Below are 23,137 nucleotides of genomic sequence, written 5' to 3'. Positions count from 1 at the left end.
GCTATGTAAAATTGTTGTGAAATGTAAGTGTCATGCTTCCTGATTTTATAAGAATAAGTTAGTTTCTCTACATACATGAAAATAAAATCAAAATGAAGTTTCGCTGTCCCTCAGCTTTTGTCTATTTTATCTGTGTGGAGTTCTGAGTTGTTTGAATTTCATAACACAAATCCCCACTTGTTGAAGTTTTGGATCAGGTGAAATGGATATGAGAAAAATAATAGTAGTAAATACTTTTAAAATAAAATGACTAATCTTAAGTATTGCTTACTTGATACTAGACCCTCTTGCCTTTCTTCCTGATATTTTTCTTTCCCTGAACTTTATTTTTATTTTGAGCTTTTCCTTCAACTAAGTGATTCAGTTGAAAACTTACTCAATTTAAGGTTTTGGCTCCCCATATTCTGACACTGTATGCTGTATTGGGTGTAAGAATTGAGGAATGAGCATATGTTTCTGTTCTTTGCTATGGCATCCCCTGAGGTATCACGGTCTCTTCTGATCCTCTTTTATCTATCTACAAAGGTCACGACTGTGTTCTTCTCATCCCCTCAAAGTCCTAGCTATTTCTTCATCTCTCTTGGACAATTTTCTGAGTTTGCTAGCCCATGAAAAATTTTGAGGCTGTGTATCTGTCATTAATTCCATCTTTACTGTTCCTGTGTGTTACTAGGTTTAGGGTAACTCTTTAAGGCTTGGCATCCCTCTTCCTCTGTCTGGGAAATGTGGTGTCACATCCTCTGTACTGGGATCAAAAAACTCATCAGGGATTTCTGCTTGTCTCCATTTTTTTTCTCCTGTTTCTGAGAAGACAGAGGAACATGGCATAGGCCCTTCTCTCAGAGATATACTCCTCTCAGAGATATACTCCATTTGGATGCAAATTTCCATGGAATTTGATTTGCTTTCTCTGTCTATTTGATTGTTATGGAAGGAAAAGGATTTTAATTTAGACAGATATTTCTATTTTATGCTCGACATGGCTTACCTCAGTGAAAGAAATAGAACAATGTCTATATTATTGTTTCAGTTGGGTGGCAACTGTGAATTTTGAGAGTGAATACATTGTAGACTTATGGGTTATTACTTTCTAAATATTTGTCAGTTTTAGACCATAATGTATCAGAGCTGGAAGGAATTTCTTAAAGGAGTATATGAGACATCAAAATATAAAGTGGTCTGTCCAAAACCATATTCTATTAGTGTTAGAATCATGGATCTCAGAACTTGTTGTTTAGTGCTCTTCGTCAGTAACACATTACTTTATCATCTCTGCTAAGTCTTGCTAATCACTAACCTCAAATGTCTGATTTTATGTTTCTATTCTGCTGAGTGTGTGCTAGTATGATCATATTGACAGTATTCATGGAATAGAATGGCATGCACCTATTTAGTTCTGAGGGCCACCTTGGATTTTTCAAAACTGAAAAGAAAGTAGTACAAAAGTGAGGATAAATGGAAAAAAATAGAAGAGAAAGGATGAGGCTAAAAATAAATAAATAAGAATTCTGGAGTTAAGAAGATTATCCATGAGGGATGAACTTGGATGGAATTTAAAATTTTTAAAAGTTTTATTCAGAAAATATGAATATGGTTTGTGGCAAGCAATGGAAAGTAGCTTCACATGGTCTTTTGTTTGGGGCTTTAAGAAAGAACAAAAAGAGACCAGTTTAGGGATATTATATAGTTAGAATGCAAGGGAGTTAGTTTTAAGGAGCGTAAAGATCATGTGTATAATTCCACGTCTTTAAAAAATATATGTGTGTGTATTTCTTTTTGTATATATGCATACAGGCATACCTTCACTTTATTGTGCTTCACAGATATTGCGTGTTTTATAAATTAAAGGCTTATGGCCTGTGTCGAGCAAGTCTGTCAGTGCCATTTTTCCAACAGCATGTGCTCACTTCATGTCTCTGTGCCACATTTTATTAATTCTTGGCAATATTTCATACTTTTTCATTATTTTATCTGTTATGGTGATCTGTGATCATTGATCTTTTATGTTACTACTTAAACTGTTTCGGTCCGCCATGAACTGCTCCCATATAAGATGGTGAGCTTAATCGATAAATGTGTGTGTTCTAACTGCTCCACCAGTCAGCTGTTCTCCTGTCTCCCTCCCTCTCCTTGGGCCTCTGTATTCCCTGAGATACAACAATATTGAAATTATGCCAATTAATAACCCTACAACGACCTCTAAGTGATCATGTGAAAGAGTCTTACATCTCTCACTTTAAATCAAAAGCTAAAAGCGATTAAGCTTAGAAAGGAAAGCATGTCAAAAGCCAAGATAGGCTGAAAGCTAGACCTCTTGCACCAGTTAACCAAGCTGTGAATGCAAAGGAAAAGTTCTTGAAGGAAATTAAAAGTGCTACTCTAGTGAACACAGGAATGATAAGAAAGCAAAATAGCCTTATTGCTGATAGGGAGAAACTTTTAGTGGTCTGGATAGAAGATCAAACCAGCCACAATACTTGTTTAAGTCAAATCCTAATCCAGAGCAAGGCCTAACTCCCCTCAATTCTATGAAGTCTGAGAGAGGTGAGCTAGCTACAGAAGAAACGTTTGAAGCCAGCAGAGGTTGGTTCATGAGGTTTAAGGAAAGAAGCTGTCACCATAATATCAAAGTACAAGGTAAAGCAGTTAAGTGCTTAAGTAGAAGTTACAGCAGGTTATCTAGAAGATCTAGCTAAGGTCAGTGATGAAGGTGGCTACACTAAAACAACAGATTGTCAGTGTAGATTAAACGGCCTTCTATTGGAAGAAGATGCTATCTGTGACTTCCCTAGCTCAAGAGGAGAAGTCAATGCCTGGCTTCAAAACTTCAAAGCATAGGCTGGCTCTCTTGTTAGGGGCTAATGCAGCTGATGACTTGAAGCTGAAGCCAATGCTCTTTGACCATTCTGGAAATCCTAGGAATTATGAATTATGCTGAATCCACTCTGCCTGTGCTCTATAAACAGAGCAACAAAGCCTGGATGACAGTACATCTGTTTACAACATGGTTTACTGAATATTTAAACCCACTGTTGAGACCTACTGCTCAGAAAATGAAAAAGGTTCCTTTCAAAAGATGACTGCTAATTGACAAAGCACCTGGTCACCCTGGAGCTCTGATGGAGATATGCTATGAAATTAATGTTGTTTTCATGCCTGCTAACACAACATTAACATGAATGTCTTCTGCCATGAATCAAGGACTAATTTCAACTTTCAAGTTTCATCATTTAAGAAATAATAAGGCTATAGCTGGCATAGGTAGTGATTCCTCTGATGGATCTGGGCAAAGTAAATTGGAAACCTTCTGGGAAGGATTCATCATTCTAGATGCCTTGAAGAATATCCATGATTCATGGGAAGATGTCAAAGTAACATAAATAGGAGTTTGGAAGAAGTTGATTCTAACCCTCCTGGATGACTTTCAGGGGTTCAAGACTTCAGTGGAGGAGGAAACTGCAGATATGGTGGAAAAATAGCTAGTGGCCTAGAATGAGAAATGGAGCTTGGAAGATGTGACTCAATTGTTACAGTCTCATGGTAAAACTTGAACAGATGAGGAGTTGCTTCTTATGGATGAACAAAGAAAGTGGTTTCTTGAGATGAAATCTACTTCTGGCAAAGATGATATGAACATTTTTGAATTGACAACAAAGAATTTAGAGTACTACATCAAGTTAGTTGATAAAGCAATGTAAAGTTTGAGAGGATTGACTCCAGTTTTGAAAGAAGTTTACTGTGCATAAAACGCTATCAAAAATGATCACATGCTGCAGAGAAATCTTTCATGAAAAGAAGAGTAAATCAATATGGCAGAAGATTGTGACTCGACTTGCTGAAGTCTTAGATGATGGTTAGTATTTTTCAACAATAAAGTATTTTAAAAATTAAGGTATATATTGCTTTTTAGTCATTATGCTATTGTACACTTAAAAGACTATAGTTTAGTGTAAACATAATTTTTATATGTACTGGGGAACCAAAAAATTTATGTGACTCACTTTATTGTGTTATTTTTTTTATTGCAGTGGTCTGGAACCACACATGTAGTATCTCCAAGGTATGCCTATACCTTGACATTTCTCAAATCTAGCTATATCACAATTCATGCATGCTCAATTTTATTGAATTAACACTTATTTTATGCTTTGATACGAGGATTAAAATTTTCATTTATACATATTCTGGTGACTTCCTTCCTAGCTTTTTAAATGGATGACCTATTCATAAAAATATAGTTATAATAGATTTATAACCTCTATTAATGATTCATAGGCTAATGGACTATAGTTTTCCAGTTTGTGAGTGTTCTAGCCAAATTCATTGATCTTTTGGTTCTTTCTTAAGTCATTTTTTTAAATCAATTTTTGCAATAAAATATGCTCTACTTATTAAACTTATTGAACTGCTATTTACTGAATTCTTTGTTCCCTCATTTCTGTGGAGATGCAGCCCTTTCTTTTTTTTAAAACAAAACAAAAACAACCTCTCTTTTTGGTCCTTACTCCCCATCCCCATACCACCTCCATACTGTGGTCATCCACTGAGCCACAATTTTCAGTCCTCTGATCTATATTTGTTACTTATTTTTCCATTCAGAATTTACCTCTTTGTAGAACCGTAAACATCGTCTCTATACTACTGATTCCTACTTTCATTTTTTTTTTGCATTTGATTGCAGGGTATGTTTTAGTATCCTTTGTGTGTAGTATATTTATAATTAAATGCTCAGTTATCTGTGAAACACAGTTTAATGTGTTAGGCGATGTCCCTCACTCTGTGATTTGGATCCCTGTCCCACCCTCAAAGTGATTTCCCTTCTTTGTCTGGTCCCTTTCTCTGAAGCTTTACCTTGTAGCATTCTTTATCATTTCTTAAGCACATTAATTCCAAACTACTTACAGTCCCCCTCGAGTTTTGTTTTTCAATCTGTTGATCTTTGAGCACACTGTTAATTTTTATCCTTGTTTATTTGTTCAACCTTTAAAACACAATTAAGGCATTATACTCCTTTGTATCCCTTCTCTCCCATGATTGGTTAAATAATTCTCTCTTTTCTGCTACTTTTTTCATTAGCGTTCTTCCATTGAACTCATCATGTAGGATTATTGTATTTATTTAATAGGCTGTGTGTTCATTGAGGTCAGTTTTTATGTTTTGCCTATTCCTTGTAAATCCCAACACTTTGTAGAATGCCTGGTATATTTTAGGCCTACAGTTAATGGGGTTTAAATTATTATGTCTAGTGTTTATCCTGTTCTGTCAGGTCTGATGGCCAATGTAATAGAATTGGAAAGTATGTATGGTTTGTAGTCAAAATACCTGGATTTGAATCATCAGTTGAAAAGTCAAGAGATTTTTTTTTTTTTTCCTTTTGGCATGTTGATTTAATTTTCAAACTTCAGTTTACTCATCTGTAAAATCAGTGGTTAACAATAATGGTGTCTGGAGCATCTCTTTCACAACATGGTTTGAAAGAATCAAGTTAAATGTTGCATACCTGAGTGAAAGTTTTGTTAATTTTTTTCCTTTGAAATGATTCTTGGCTTTTACCCTTGTTCTTTATTTTCTGTTCATCTTTTCCGTTTTTAGGCTTTAATCCCACTATATCTGGCTGTTTCAGTCAACATACTGGCTATTCTCCCTGACATTAAAATCTTCACCTAGCATTCTATTGTAAAATTAGTCTTTTAAATAACATATTTTCCTGTGTAAAAAGCTATAATGTCTCTTTCAAGTATACTCTATTTAATTAACTATGTTCTAAGAATATCTGTTATGAGGAAAACTCAGTGGGAAATAAAAAGATGAAGCATAAGTACAGCCTATTCTTTAGGATTTTTTTTTGTCTCTGTAGAATAAAATCAAATTACTAAATTTAGTACTATGAATAAAGCAAGTAAAATGCTCTAATTGAGGCTCCATTAAAGTGCTGGAATTTAAGTTCACCAAGTTCAACAAATCTCTTGGGGCTATTTAATTAGCCAGCAACTAAATCTAAAGTTGTTATTCTTAAGTAGCTCTCCCACCATATGGAAAGATTGTCATGTAAACAGTAATTTAGGACATAGCATGAAAATTGACTTTGGGTTCAGTAGTCCTTTTACTTGTCATTGGTGTGCTTCTTTGATCCTCCACAATGTGGGTATTGCCCAAAGTTTACGACATTCTCAAGTTTTACATCCCACCCAGACCCTCTCTCCTGGGTGAGATTCCTGCTTATGATTTTATAGCATTTCTTCCATTATTCCATAGTAGGCAGAATAATGGCTCCTGTAAGATGTTCATATCTGAATCTCTGGAATCTGTGAATAATATTATCTTACATAACAAAGAGGTACTAAGAGGAGTTAAGATTGCTAATCATCTAAACTTGAGATGGGGAGATTCAATCTGTAATTTTCTGCCACTGTAGGAAAAGGTATTCTTTGGGCTACAATAGATATGCTTTAAACCAGGTATGAGCTTGTTACCTTCAAGTGGATGAATCTCGTCATAGTTCGTACCAGTAGCTCATGGGCTTCCTCTTTCTCTGATGACATTAATGTAATCAAGGGAGATTTCGTTTCTTGTTTTACATCATTTTTAAATTGGAAATTTGAGTATACAGTTACAGAGATCAAAATATAGATGAATATTATATTATCCTTGATTATATTTGGAATATTACATATGGATAATGGTTCTAGTAAATGTCTTTCACTATCATTTTTTTTAATAGGTGAACATTAAAATTTCTCAGGTATATTTACTGATACTATCTAACCACTTTATGCCATTGTACTATTTCAGTTAAATTAATGTATAATGGTATAGAACAAGAGCAATGTAAATTGTAGATAGGCTTGTTTAATTTATATTGAATCAAACCATTGCTAACTTGTTTAGTGTACGTTGACAATGGTTTGCCTTTTAGAGCTAAGGTATGATATTGATACAGGTGATTTTTTTATTATGCTGTTTTAAGAGAAACAATCTACTGAGTGAAATTTTTTCACCTTTTTCCTGCTATTTTTTTTTTAGGAGTGGCAGAATTCTATTCAGAAGAATGCAGGCCTTGCTTTTATTGAACTTGTCAATGAAGGAAGGTAATCTGTTTTATATCCATTTATATTTTACTTTAAAATCTTGTATTTTTGTCATTGGAACGATATTTGTGATATTATGTTTATTGTTTTTGCCTTTAGTAGTATAGTAGAGCTAGAGTACTTTGATGTCAGTATTCAAGCATTTTATGATTTTCTTCATGACTCCATGCTTAATGGTAAATTTATTGCTTTTACTTTTCCTTAATTATGGCTAAGTTTGGCAAGAGTAAAGTGAAATTATTATATTACTAGATAAAAGGAAAACTGATTGATTAGGACTTTCTGTTAAGTTCTGTTATGTTTGTACAGCTAATAATTAGATTAAGATCATATCTCTTTGATAATGGGCTGACTGTAAGGGGAAGGGAGAACAAATTTGCTTTTTGTTCTAATTAGAAAGTGGGGAGAGAGTAAGTGGGTATGGTTTTTACTTAGTGAAAGAACAGAGAAGGAGTCAAGAAAAGAAAATTGAGTTTTTGGAAAGAAGAGGAAAGAAAAGGAGTACAGAGATCAAAAGAAGGTTACAACAGAGAAAATAAATTTGACAATGAGAATATTAAAATATTAAAAATTATAAAAGTAAATTGAGGAAATGATGAGTGACCACTTTATGGTTATTTATGGGAGCTGATTTTGGGCTAATGGAACTGAAGTTCCAGAATTATAGATTAAAAGGTTATAGATTATTAAGGTTATAGATTAAAAAGTGGCCCTTGGAAACAGCATTCTGAGCAAAATTATTGTTTCAGGTATGTTTTCTTCATAGCTTTTGTCTACTGTTGTTGGAAGACTGACCTTACCACTGCAGTAATTATAATGCATTATGCTAAATCCCTACTAACGAGAGTCTTGCCTCTCTTTCTTGCTAATGTATAGAATAGGGACAAAGTGTACTCATAACTTTATTTAATATTAAATACTACTAAAATTCTTTTATTCATCCAATAATTACAGATGTTCACAGATTAGTATTTGAAACAAATACATAAACCTACAATTATAATGCATTGTGCTATATTTTGTGATAGAGATATGTAAGTATAGGGGACTAAGATAGCACAGAGAAAGAGTCCTTAATTTAGTATGGAAGTGTCAGCTAAAACTTACCCAGAGACTATGATTTTTGGGGTGTATTTTGAAGAATGAGTAGGGCTAGGCATGTAGACAGTGGAAAAATGGGATTATGGATAAAGTGGATATGTGTATGAAAAGCATATCAAAGTGAGGGAACAATATCTAAACACTGTGATTGTGGTGTATAGGGCTTGTGTTTCTGTGTGTGTGTGTGTGTGTGTGGGTGTGTGTAAGTTGTTGATATCGAATTGGGTATCTGGATCATACATGGCTTTATGTAGCATTTTTGTGCTTTAACCTAAAGGTGATGGGAAGTCTTGGAAGGCTTTTAAGCAAAGGAGCATCATTTTGATGTTTGAGTTTTGGAAAGATAGCTGGCAGAGACGTTTTGGTTGGGTGGAAGGAAAGGAAACCTGATCAGAAGCAAGAACAGTAGCAAGTTTATTGCAGTGATTCATATGAGAACTGTGGCTCAGTTGCAATGTAGAGACAGTCATGTAGTGGGCAATGAATAAATATTTCTCAATGAGTGAATGATACTTTAGTTTTACTTTTAGCAAAAATTTTAAAGTGTTTGTCCATCAACAAATGAATTACACTTTGGCTGAATTACAACACTGAAATATTCGACACTCTTAGAATTTATGTCTAGAAAAACAAAGAGTTAGGTTGCAAGAGCTGATGATCGAATATGTCTGGTTCTAGTTGTACAAAACATTAACAGATTTTCTATGACTTATAGGGTTTATTTGTTAAAAAATTTCTTGGTTCTTTTTTAAAAAAATCTTTTTATAAAAGGGGATTTTGATTAGTATAGACCCTAAGTGTAAATACCCTTAATTATGAAAGTTACTACATTTAAAAGATGAGGCACTCTAGTCTCCTGGTTAAGAGCATTAGCTTTTAAAATTAGCCCTGGGTTCAACTATCAGCTTTGATATTTAGCAAGTACTTTTACTTCTTTGGGCCTCAGTTTCCTCATCTGTTCATACATTCAGACAATATTTATTGCACACTGTGTGCCAGGCGTTGTTCATGATGTTAGAGATACAGCAGTATTTACTTAATACAAAAGTCTTGCATTCTAATAGGGATTGACAGATTTTGAACAATAAACAAAATAAGTAAGTTATGTAATATATGGGAAGTTGTAAGTGCTATGGAAGGAGAATGTGTAGCAAGGGTTTCGGGAATGGAGATTGTTGAGGGAGGTATGAGGGTTAGCATGGGTTACAGTTTTAAATGGGGTCCTAAGGTTAGATCTCATAACCAGGTGACATTTGAGCAAAGACTTGTGATGGAATTCACAAGTCGGGGTATGTAGAGAAAGAGCATTTCAGCCGGAGGGAATAGGCAGTGCAAAGGCCCTGAAGGAATAGGCAGTGCAAAGGCCCTGAAGTGAGAGTTTCTCTGGCATGTTTAAAGAAGGAGATCGAAATGTCAGGAACACAGTGATCAAAGGGGAGAGAAGTAGGAAATAAAATCAGGGAGATGAGTTAAAGCAAGATTTTTGGGTAGAGCCTTTGCATTTTACTCGATGGAAAATGGACAACCTCATTATTTAGAGGATAGGATATATTTTTAAGGAACTAATCAGAGGTTTATTTTACTAATCAGTAGATTTGACTTTCCTTTTATACATATACAGTACTATGTGAGTAAATAAGTTTTTTATGAGAATAAATTTGTGAAGAAGTTTCTCGTGTTCAGCTACTGGACTTAATTCCAGTGGCAAGAAGAGTAGTAACATGGATTTTCTTTTCACTGCAGAGATCAAGTATTTTTTTTTTCTTTTTTCTTTTTTCTTATTATGTGAGTATGACTTGACCTCATTTATAGAGTAGATGCTATAAATTTGGCCCTTGATTAATGTTTTAGTAGTAAATAACATGAAGACCCTTTATAGTCTGAGACTGTAGCATAAAGTTTATTGGATTAGATGGATATCTAAATGTTCCTCTTAATCTATGTGTTTATTAAAATATTTCTCTGTAAATACATTGTTTTGATTTTAATTATTGATATTTTTTATGTAAACAACATTCCATTTTAAATGTAAATTCATTTTCTAGAGCTGAAATAATCAGTAAAGTGATAGTTCTTTGAGTATTTTACAAGATGAAGGAAATTCCACATACTTACTAAAAACTCGTTTTGAAAAAATTGAATTTCCACAATTTATGAGCAAGAACATTGTTATTTCTGAGTGATAATTTTGTTTATGGATGTTTTGTGATAATATTGACTCATTGATATCATAATTGCTCTGTACCTTCTAAATGTGTAAGCAAGTGATCTAAGATAGTTTTATTCTCTTTGAAAACGTAACTTTCTTTAAGCAAATAGTTTTAAATTATTTAAAGAATATTGAAGCCTTCTTTTAGAGTTTTCTGTGGTGCTATGATACTGTATTGGTAGGAAATAATATATAATTACCTCCATTTCATTTGATTCTCTTGAATGGAATATGAGGTTTCAGTGTTGTACTACATTCAAGTATGGTATTATTATGTATATTGGACTTCAGTTAATTTGTATATTTGATTTAGCTTTATATTAGTTGCTTTTTCATTCACCTTAAAATGTTTTTAATTGAAATAAAATTTAACTGAATTGAAAAATGTTTTTAATTAAACTAATCCCAATAGAATTATTGCTTTCATTTTTAAATTTACTTCTTTGTCAGTGATTATTCACTTATTAGTCTTTTCTCATTTGGATAAAGGAGTGGTTTTAATATCATATTTTGCCTTTCTTTTTATTCCTATTATCATAGAGGCCTTAATGATGTCACTTTCAAAAATTTAGAAAGTTAATATTAGTCTTTATTTTGCCAACAGAAAGATATGTAGTTGCTTGGTAGCTTTTTTTCTTCCTGCCAACCTGCCTGTCATCTACTGAACAAATATTTTAAGAGTATTTTAAGCTCCAGTGTTGTACTGGGCAGCTGTGAACAAGGCAGCTGCTCTATGAGACATTATTCAGTGAAATTTATAATGATTTGTTGATGGTTAGAAGGGCCTGTCTTATAATTTAAGTTGTTTGGCTTGAGTCTCTTGGAACCATGCATTAGATGAATATGATCATCATTTATATTTTATGTATTTAGGTGGTCCTGTTTTTGTTCTTACATTTTAGAATTCTGGAAAATCAGCAAATTCCATATCAGTAATATTCTTACAGCTTAAAGTTTTTAAGGACTCCTGTGGAGTTTCTTGTCTGTCTTGTTACTTGTTTTCTTAAATTTTCTCTTAGTTTTTCCTCATTGTCTCTATTTTGTTTATATGTTACATTAAAAAAAAAAAAAGACATGATCCATGGCTGATAATTTTTAATTTCTGATGGTAAAAATCAAGGAAGCAGTAAGCTAAATGTTTGTTAAATTTTTTAAAAATTAAATTTTCATCTGGAATTTTGTACTCTGTTAAATATATCAGTAATTAATAAGATGGCCTATAATTACAGGGAGTTTAGTTCTCTAAAAATAAATTTTGGATATTTCTAAAGACTCCTGGGATTTTACTCTTCTCTTTTCCTCATTCTTGAAAAGCACAGAAGGGACAGATTATTCCACATACCACTGGACCCATTGCTTAATTATCCTCTGGGGATAGTCAGTATCTGTTTATTACAGCAATATCTCAGACTTGTGTCTGAATATGTAAATAGCCCTCATAAAAGACATAATGTTCTAGTACTAATACACTTCTCCATCTTTTCAAAATTCAACTGCTTAGATTGCACTTCTGCTTTCTGAGCATTCATTTAGCAACTATGTTTTTCATCTCTAAGTATCACTGATTCTTATTAATATCTTGGACTGAGTGAGTAGAAGAAGGAAAGGTTGAGAGGGTAGAGAGGGAGAAGAAAGGGAAAGACGGAAGGAAGGAGGGAGGGAAAAAAAAGTCATTTCATTCTGACCCCCTTGATCATTATCATTGGTATTTTGGATTTGAGTTATATTTTGATAAAAAGATGAAAGACTTTGTTTCACTGATGTAAACATGGCAACTAGAATATAACCTTGTCTGTAACAAGACAAAGAGACAAAATCTGAATTATAGGAGAGATATTTTCTTAGAAACTCTATAGTATTGAAGAGCCTTATGCTTTTTAGCCAAATTTTAAAAATTGTAAGTGTAGTAAGATACTTTATAGAAAAACTCAAATATTAAATTTTATGAACTGTTTCATAAAAATAAGAATATGATCTTATTTTGAGGGTAGAGTCAGAGGTCATTGTTCCAATGATTTGTCGAAAGAAGACTTTTCATGGCTATATATTCCAACCCTAGATCGAATTGATGTAGAACTTTGTGTAGAGAGTTTAGAATAGGTATATACTGTTCTTTTTTTCTTACAGATTAGAGTATTTTAATTAATGCTTTTTTTGTGAAGATTTAATGGCTGTTTTAGTTCCCTTAGCTGCTCAAGCAAGTACCGTGAAATGGGTTGGGTTAAATATTGGAATTTATTTGCTCTGGATTTTGAAGCTAAAAGAAAGTTCACGGAAGATGCCATCAAGGTGATACTTTCTTCCCAAAGACTGGTGTTCTGGGGTTGGCTACTGGTGATCCTTGGTCCTGGGCTCCTCTGTCAATGGAGTACAGATGGTGGCCTCTCCTGATCTCTCCCCTTTTTTTGCAGTTTCCTTTAATCTTCAGCTTATTGCTTCTTTTGGCTTTTTCTCACTCTGTCTGAATTTTATTCCCGTTCTGAAATGATTAAGACCAGTCTTCATTGGGCTGGGCTGTACCTTAACTGAAAACCTCATCAAAAGGTCCTCCTTACAATGGGTTCACACCTACGGGAATGGATTAGATTTAAGAACATGTTTTTTGGGGGTATATACAGCTTCAAACCAACACAACGGCTTATTGAAAAGGACTAGAATCTACTTCCTTTTATGAGGGTGAACATAGTTTCTTATTTTCATCATATATTTTTTGGTTTAAAACAATCATATACGCAAATTAATTTTATTTTAATTTTCTAGGTAATTTATAATTAATATAATAACATACTTCCTTTACCAGATTTTTGTATTTGGAGGCTTGTTTTAAAAACTATATGTGTAATTTTATATTCAAGTAACTTTTCCGTGGTTATTTTTAGGCTTTTTTTTTTTTTATTGATATGAAATAATGATGCTGCATTTGAATTGTGGTTTTTCACCCCCTAAATGCTAAATTCCTCTCGATTTCAGGGCTTTAAATGTTTGGCATTATAGAATTTGTTGTTTGGCCCTTCCTAGGAAGGGAAAATTTGTATAACTTTGGGATAAGGTGGATGGGACCCAGCATTCCTGTAGAATGTACTTTTATTTGTATGAATTTCATGACCTCATACAGTGTTTTTTTTTATACACTATAACAGCTATATATAAAAAGAATCATTTACTATATTATATGAAAGTGACGAGAGAGAAAAGGGAAAAAAAGTGATGGGAGAAAAGTAGGAGAAAGCTGAAGTTTGAGAATAGTTAAATGAAAATAAAATGAAGATAGAATCATTCATTTCTTTAGCAACAATTTATGCACACCATCTACGTAATGGTCCATGTTCTAGGCTGTGGGGATTCAGCAATGGATAAAGTAGTCATCTCTACCCTCATACAGTTTATTCTAACTGGGGAAAAGGACAAAGAAGAAAAGGTTTCTATTATGTCAGAAGGTGACAAATGCTATGAAAAAGCTAAAACGAGGGAGAATAAGGACTGTTTAGAGGATATTGCAATTTTAAACAAGTGGTCACAGTAGAACCTAAAAGGATGAGTTCCTTTGAAATGCTAAGGAAATGCCATTTGCAATGAAGGGACCAAGGCAGTTATACAAAAATAGAACGTTGTCAATTTTTGCAACAGAGAAAATGCTCAAGTGAATTCCAAGTGCACAGCCATCAGGGCCATCTCCATCAGTGATTTTCTGTGTCAGATAATCTTCTTTCTCTTTTCGTATGCACATTATTGAGAATAAATTCTTTCATAGTCCTAAGGAATTCTTTCATAGAGAACATGTGGTTGCTTGAAACCTGGCCCTTTTGCTTCCATTCCAGTGTCTGTACTACTATGAGGTTTTGTTTTAAAATGCTCAACTAGGGGTTATAGTGCAAATTTCTGAAAAAATAGGTTTATGTTAGGCTGTGACATTTATTTTAAATTTGACATTTATATTAAATTATTGAGCTCTTTTATATTCTCAGGGAGAAATAACTATAGATAGAGTATTTATGTTTCCATTTCAATTGTTGTAAATGAGTTATTAGTCTCTCTCACCATGGATATCTGCTTCCAGAAGATGTGTGTTCACCTGGGCTAGATCTAAACTGAGAAAGAACTAGGTTGGCCTTAAATACATATGAAGCCCATTTAAAAGATCTAAAAGGAAATACTCTTGTGGTTTGCTAGTCTGTTCTTCTCAAGTTTTCAGGCTTATGTATTCTGTAGTGTTGCATCTCTTATTCAAAGTTGTTACTGGGAACTCTAACTCGGAAAGGAGTAGAGAGATCTCAACTTAAGGGGTTTTGTGAGCTTGAATATATCCCTGGTGTGTGAATGAGTGAGTGTGTGTATGTAGGAGAGAGAGACAGAGACAGAGATAGACACAGACAGTGACAGAGAGAGACACACAGAGATGTGAGCAAGCAAGTAGGTACATCGAGAGTTGGATAATAATTCTACAGTATAAGAATAAGGACTATATTAGTTTAAGGAGATGATAGTCTAAGAAGTAAAGTTTTAGTAGTTTTCATATTACTGAAGACTTTAGAAACATTTTCCCCCCTCAGTCTTGACTTGTAATCATTCTCTATAGTTAATGTCAAAGAAATTACAATACTAGAAAGATTGCCAGCTCAGGAATGTTGCTTCTACATTTTCAGTTGTTAAGATGCAGAAAAGTGGCAACTTTTATTTTTGATCAATGGGAAAGATGTTTAGTAGAAAACATCTGACATTTGCTGCTAGTGGGCACTCAGAAAGACCAGAAAACTGCAGTACTAGTGGAAAATTCTTGGTAAAGATGTGTGTTTGTGCTTATCTGAGGTTTAGTCTAGTATAATCAGATGTGGACCATGGGCTGTAAAGTAGTTATGGGAGATGGTTGTCATCATTACTGTTATTTATTGAGCGACTAGAGTGAATCTTTCTACTTGTATACTTGATAGGGCTGTTTGTTTCCTATGGCTGACACAAGCTTTTTTTCTTTCCTTTAGGTATAAATTATACGTATTTTAAAATCATAATATTAAAATATGTGCATGAATCATTTTGTACCCTGCATTTAGAGATTTTATCTGCTTTACAGGAAAACCAATATTTTTATTCTGATTATTATGATTAAAGCTTTAGTAAACTAAATTAAACCTCCAATTCTTTGTTTGAAAGAATAGTTATCTAACTATTAAATAAAATTGTAATTGCTAAATACTGCATAATTTATATATCCAGGAAAATAAGCACAGAGATGGAAACATTTGGCTTTGTAGAAAAAAAATTATTCATTTAGATATAAGTTAGATAGATATCCTATCAGTTCAGTTTGTGAAGCCATCTTTATATTTTGCATGACTGGAAAAATTGTATTTTTGTGAATAATTAAATAATTAAATCTGAGATAATGGATTTAAAAGCATTTTATAAATTGTGAAATAAGTACATATTGCTCTCTTCCTATATGGAAGTGTTATTAATACTTTACATACATTCAAATTAATTTTTATAATATACTTTAAATAAGTAAGGTTAGACCATAATAATTTTATATTATGTAGTTTAAAATATTTCAAACTTAAATTTGAAGATGTAATTAAGTCAAACCAAGTAGCTCTAGAGTTTTGCTTTGAATGGGTTAGACATATTTAGATACTAAAGAATGTTTGGTTTGGAACATTTCCACAAACTATCCATTCATCAAATATTTATTAAGTACTGCCTACCTGAATAGTACTGTCTTAAATGCTAAAATATTGTAAAAGAAGAATAAGTAAAAAATGAGCTTCCCCAATCAGTTTGTAATCTGGGAGAATAGAATAATATAGAGAATTGTAATAGAATAGTTATAAGATACTTTGTAAACAAGTATAATATCTGCTATACATATAATGTGTGAGATGTAGGATTGAGATAAATAAAAAAAATAGATTCATGTAGGGTAGATTTGTAATATTCCTTAACAGAAATGAGGATTGAATGTTTTGCATGCAAAGAAAGGGCAAAAAAAGATTGATTTGGAGAAGAGTTTTATAGCACTTGTTTTGTATCAATTCAAAACTTATTTACTGATTGTCTTCTATGTGCCAGACACTGTTCTGGAGTCTAGGGAGGTACCTGTGAATAAATCTCTGCTGTCATGGAAGAGAGAACAAATAATAAAAATATCAAATACATAAAAGTAGTCCAGATAGTAGTAAACGCTTAGAAGAAGAAAAGCAGGGCAATATTAAAGCAGAGGATGACTTTAGAGGAACAGCAAATAGTGTTTAGAGACTTCTGAAGAATTGACACTTGAAGGAAGAGAAGTATCCAACCACTTTGGGATCTAGGTCACAACATTTTAAGGTGAGGAAACAACAAGGACAAAGGCCTTGTGGAGCAATTGAGATTTGTGTATTATTGAAACAAATAGAAGGACAGAGTGGCTGGAGCAAAATGATCAAGGCAGAGAATGAGGTTTGGAAATATCAGAGAAGAATTAAGGTTTCAGATCATATAGTGCCCTGTAAGCTATAGAAAGAAATATGGATTTACTCTTGTTCAGTAAAAATACATTGTAGAGTTTCAGGCAGATTTTTAAGTAATGGATTGTGGCAAGGCCAGTACTCAGGGCAAGTTTGGAAGTAGAGAGATCAATGAAGACACTACTGAAATATTCAGTAAGTAAGAGATGATGGTGGCTTAAACTGGTATGGTAACACTGGGTAATGGAGAGAAATAGACAAATATGTGATATTTTTAAGAGCTAAAGATGTAGAACAAGCTTTTATGGATTAGATTTGGGAGTGAGGGAAAGGTGAATCAAGGAATAATCCTAGGGTTTTATCTGTGGTGCTATTTATTAAGGTGAGAAAAATGAGGGTAGGGATAGTGGTAGAGAGATTATTGGCAATGGGTAGGTAAAATCAAGTGTTGAGTTCTGTTTTGGAAATGTTAAATTTGAAATAACCATCAGATATCCAAGTGGAGATTTCAGTTGGAGATTTCAGTTGGCTATGTGAGTCAGAAGTACAGGGAGGGAGAGTAGAGTTAGAGATTTATGAATCAGCAGAATATAGGCAAGATTTAAATGTCACTGGACTGGATGAGATAATTTAGATAGAGGAAATAATATAAATAGAGCTCTGGGACACTACATAACTTAGAGGTTGAACAGAGATTGAGGCCCTAGCAAAGGAGATAGTGAAGCAACCACTGAGGTAGGAGGAAAGCTAGGGAAGTCCTATATTTTGTTGTAGAAAATAAGAGAAGGAAATACTTTAAGAAGTTTAAGGTATTTATCACAGTTACCTTGCTACTTGCATATATTCCTAACTTTTTTTTTGTCTCAAGAATTCAGTAATTATCTAATATTAAAAAATTCATAATTGCAACTTATTTCACTATAATGTTAGATAAGAAACTATTTAAATTGAGGCCCCAAAACATATAATAATATTCAACATCTATTAATGACTCAAAATATAAAACTTCAGAACTAGGAATATGAAGGAACTCTCTTAAATTGATAGAGTATTGACAAAATCTTAGAACTGTTGATCATCTTCCAGCCATGTCAGACAGATTGGTAGTGGCCTTGTTCTTTTTTTTAAACAACTAAAAATAAGACAAAATAAATGAAACAGTTGTTATCGGGCATTGAATGCTAGAGGACACAGGACTGTGATCCCTGAGAGAAGAGAAACACAGGATGTACTCCTGAATTCCCAGTCTTCCTACATTGAGGCATTTTCTTGGCCACAGGGCACAGAAAGGGAACCTAAGCAGAGCTTGGCACTCTGAGTTGAGGAGTCAGAGAAAAAGAGTTCAGGGAGGGCAAAACAGCTGGAATTTCCAAAGCAGAGTATCAGAGAGGAGAGAATTATTCAAAGAGAGTCTTCCAGAAATCTGCATGGAGGGAACCCCTATGACTTAGTCTTGAGTTTTGAGTCTATGACTTAATACAAACTGGGAGTCTAATAAATTGAATGAAGTCAGCTACATGGAGCTGAAGCCAAACAATTCCCATATCTCACACAGGAAGAAAGAGCGCTAGAAATGGTACACTTGTAGAAAATATAAAGAAAATTTTCCCCATGTAAAAAATTTCTCTAAACTATAATTACATCTTTTTTTTGCCTTTGAATTTCTTACTTAAAATTTTTTTTCTTTTAATTAGAGAAGCTGTAGGTTGACAGAAAAATCATGTAAAAAATACAGCATTCCCATATACCCCCTATTGTTGACACTTTGCATTGATGTGGTACCTTTGTTACAACTGATGAAAGAATATTAAAATTGTGCTATTAACTAAAGTTCATAGTTTACGTTAGGTCTATCTTCCCCCCATATACCACCCTATTATTAACACCTTGCATTAGTGTGGTATATATGTTATAATTCATGAAAAAACATTTTTATGCTTTTACTATTAACTATAGTCCATCATTTACAGTAGGGTTCACTGTATTATACAGTCCTATGCTTTATCTTTTAATTTTTATTCTAGTAACATATATACGACCTAAAATTTTCACCTTAAACAACATTCACATATATAATTCAATGCTATTAATTATACTCACAATATAGTGCTACTCTCACCAACATCCATTACTAAATCAACCTAAATAGAAATTCTGTACAAATTACGCATTAACTCCTCACTTGCTACCCCCAAACCAACCCCCAATCTATATTCTAGATTCTAATTCTGTGAGTTTGCTTATTCTAATCATTTCATATCAGTGAGATCATACAATATTTGTCCTTTTGTGTCTGACTTATTTCACTCAGCATAATGTCTTCAAGATTCATGCATGTTGTTGCATGTATCAGGACTTCATTCCTTTTTATGGCTGAATAAGGTTCCATTGTGTTTTGCTTATCCATTCATTGGTTGATGGACACTTGGGTTGCTTTCATCTTTTCGCAGTTGTGAATAGTGCCTCTGTGAACACTGGAATGCAAGTATCTGTTTCAATCCCTGCTTTTAATTCTTTGGTGTATATACCTAGGAGAGGGATTGCCAGGTCATTTCTACGCTTAGCTTTCTGAGGAACTGCTAAACTGTCTTCCACAGCAGCTGCAATATTTTGCATTCTAGCTAGCAATGAAGGAGTGTTCCTATTTTTCCATGTCCTTTCCAACACTTGTAATTTTCTGTTTTTTAATAGTAGCCGTTCTAGTGGGTGGGAAGTGGTATTTTGTGGTTTTGATTTGCATTTCCCTAAGAGCTAATTATGTTGAGCATGTTTTCATGTGCCTTTTAGCCGTTTGTATATTCTCTTTGGAGAAATGTCTATTCAAGTCTTTGCCCATTTTTAAATTGGGTTGTCTTTTTATTGTTGTTGTAGCATTTCTTTATATGTATATATATTAGATATTAGACCCTTATTGGATATGTGGTTTCCCAATATTTTCTCCCATTAAATATGTTGTCTTTTCAATTTCATGATAAAATCCTTTGATGCACAAATGTTTTTAATTTTGATGAGGGCCCATTTAATTGTTTTTCTTATGTTGCATGTGCTTTGTGTGTAAAGTCTAAGAAACCACTGCATAACACAAGTCTTAAAGATGCTTCCTTATGTTTTCTTCTAGGAGTTTGATAGTTCTAGCTCTCATATTTAGGTCTTTGATCCATTTTGAGTTAATGATTGTATATAGTTGTGAGATAGAGGTTCTTCTTCATTCTTGTGCGTATGGATATTCAGTTCTTCCAGCACCATATGTTGAAGTGACTATTCTTTCCTAATTGATGAGAGCACTGTTGCATACTTGGAATAAATCTCATTTGATCATGGTGTATAATTCTTTCAGTATTCTCTTGGATTTGATTTGGAAGTATTTTGTTGAGGATTTTTACATCTGTATTCATAAGAGAAATGGTCTTTAATTTTCTTGTAATATCTTTATCTGGCTTTGCTATTAGGGTGATGTTGGCCTCATGGAATGAGTTAGGTAATTTTCTCTCCTGTTCAAGTTTGTGGAAGCGTTTGAGCAAGATTTGTTTTAGTTCTTTGAATATTTGCTAGAATTCACCCTCTATCTGGTCCTGGGATTTTCTTTATTTGGAGATTTTTTTTTTTATTAATATCTTTTTTCTTTAAATTAACTATATCAAAAAAATAAAAAAAAAAACACCATACAATAAAAAAACATTTCAAACAAACCATAACATAAGAAGAGAGTAAGAGAAAGACAACTAACCTAAAATAAATACTTTATTTCCAACATGTTCCTACTCTACCTCAAGAAAATAACCTAATATAGCAACATTTCTATGGACTTGTTCCTACCATACCCATCAGAAATTAACAAATCATAGTCATTCCTGGACATTCCCAGAACATTAAATTGAGCCACGATAGCTTATCTGTTCTTATTGGGTTGTCATTCCCCCTTCATTAATTGCTAGTACCCCTACATTCTACATTATAAACCATTTATTTTACATTTTTCAATGTTCACATTAGTGGTACCATATAATATTTCTGTTTTTGTGCCTGGCTTATTTCACTCAGCATTATGTCTTCAGGGTTCATCCATGTTGTCATATGTTTCATGACATCATTCCTTCTTACAGCTGTGTAGTATTCCATTGTGTGTGTATACCACATTTTATTTATCCTCTCATCTATTGAAGGACGTTTCGGTTGTTTCCATCTCTTGGCAATTGTGAATAATGCTGCTATGAACACTGGCGTGCAAGTATCTGTTTGTGTCTCTGCTTTCAGATCTTCTGGGTATACACCGAGAAGTGCAATCACTGGATTGAAGGGTAACTCTATATGTGGTTTTCTAAGGGACTGCCAGACTGACTTCCAGAGTGGCTGAACCATTATGTAGTCCCACCAACAATGAATAAGAGTTCCAATTTCTCCACATCCTCTCCAGCATTTGTAGTTTCTTTTTTCTTTCATGGCAGCCATTCTAATTGGTGTGAGATGGTATCTCATTGTGGTCTTAATTTGCATCTCTCTAATAGCTAGTAAAGCTGAACATTTTTTCATGTGTTTCTTGGCCATTTGTATTTCCTCTTCAGAGAACTGTCTTTTCATATGTTTTGCCCATTTTATAATTGGGCTGTCTGTACTGTTGTCATTGAGTTTGTTTAACTTCTTTCATTAATTGCTCCAGGTTCTGTCTCTCCTCTGGCTTTTTAGTTTGGACACTTGGGTTATCCATATCTTCTGGTTTCTTCATGTGCTTTATCATTTTCTGTTGTTTTTGGCCTCTTGACATTTGGTTATCTTGGTAGGATTCTTTTAGGATAGACAGGATTATTTGAACATTTATGTATAATTTGGCAGAGCAGCAGCTTAGTGGAGTACACTTTCCTAGACCTACCAGAAGATGGCACTCCCAAGCCACCTCTTATCCTCAAGCCAGTTGTCCCCCAACTTCATCCATGCACTGAGTGGGGATTCAGGCCAAGTGGAAGTCCAGTCAGTACACTGATTTTCCTTGTTCACTGTGGACTGCCAGCCCTGTGGGTGGGGTTGTGTTCTACACAATTTGGCGGGGAGTATGCTTCAGGACACAGTGGTCCCAGCCATTCCCAGGTGTGCAGGTTGAGTACTCTGTGCCTTCAAACCTGTACATTTCAACTTCTAGCTCAGATTCCCCATAGTCCCTGTCTCCCTTGTGCCCTTGAGTCCCTGCAGTTGGGGGTGGCCTCTTGGCACTCCTGTATGGCACCCTGCTTCTAGGCTGTGCACACAGTGGGCTTGTGTGGAGAAGGAGTGGATGCCATCACCAGCCCACTGAATCCCTCATTCCCTCAGGGAAGCGCTTGGCTGCGGAGCTGTGAAGGGTTGTCTCCCCAGCCAACTGCAAAGATGGGTTAAAGGGCCTTGGAAAGTTGCTGTCTTCCATGCTCGTCTGCCTACCCCAACCTCCAGTCGCTGGCACGTGGCTTCTTGGCTGTGGGTCTTTGATGGGTTATCACCTGAGTCAAGTGCTGAGGAGGGTGCCCTGGGCATGGAAGGCTGCTCTCCTCTGGCTTTTCCCCTCTGTGCTCATTTGCTGGTTCCAACCACCTGTTTCCCAGTGGCGTTCTGGGCCGAACACTCACCGGTTTTAAACACAGTCTCTCGATTCTCCAAGTACATACTCCCTATGGGTGTAGAAGTTCCTGCCTAGCCTGTGGAGCCCTGGAACTACTGTTCTGGAGCACTTTCTCTCCTTTATCTAGTGTTTTTCATGGAGAAGAATTTTGCTTTGTCTCTCTTAATCCACCATCTTCCCAGAAGCCCCCATTACACGTTTTTAAAGATTGCCTTTTTTTGTGCAAATGTTGCTTCTATAGGGAAACCTTCTTGTCTTCTGTTGCTTCTTTGGGAGTCTTATTCTGGTCTGTTGTTTTATTTGTGTGTGTGTGTGCTTGCGTGTGCAGAATTTTCTCCCCAACTCCTATGATTTGTTTGAATTTTCTTCCTCATTTAGTGCCCTATTTTCCTTACACTGTTCAGTTGTGACACCAGACCTGTCTCACTGTTTTTGGTTCTCCGCTGCCCCCCACATCTTTTTTTTATTCTTTCTTTTCTGTTAGGCTTTTCTGTCTCTGATATCTTCCTCATTAGGGTACCTCATCACTGGGAGCCAGATTGGGTCAATCCAGAAAGGTGAGTCTTTCCAGAAAAGTTTGTTTTGTCTTTATGTGGTCCATCCAGCAGAAACTGGATTGATTGTATGCACCTCTAGCCAGTAGTTCTGCCTTTGTCCCTCTTTCTTTTTTTCCGCCCTGGGGGCTATTTTGTGCAGCCTGAGGAAAAGGCTT

At 34.5% G+C, this 23,137-nt stretch overlaps 1 protein-coding gene across 3 annotated transcripts in view; it reads left to right on the top strand.

Moving 5' to 3' along the window:
* LRBA (LPS responsive beige-like anchor protein) overlaps positions 1 to 23,137 on the top strand; it is a 1,009,660-nt gene that overhangs the window by 382,243 nt on the left and 604,280 nt on the right. For all 3 annotated transcript variants that reach the window (XM_037830797.1, XM_037830798.1, XM_037830799.1), the window contains one exon: positions 7,024 to 7,088. In XM_037830797.1, the coding sequence (XP_037686725.1) occupies positions 7,024 to 7,088 (65 nt within the window). The remainder of the gene's footprint in view (positions 1 to 7,023; positions 7,089 to 23,137) is intronic.

This window comes from Choloepus didactylus, chromosome 3 (genome assembly GCF_015220235.1).
Source record: "Choloepus didactylus isolate mChoDid1 chromosome 3, mChoDid1.pri, whole genome shotgun sequence".
NCBI lineage: Eukaryota > Metazoa > Chordata > Mammalia > Pilosa > Megalonychidae > Choloepus > Choloepus didactylus.
This window is presented reverse-complemented; position numbering and strand designations above follow the sequence as displayed.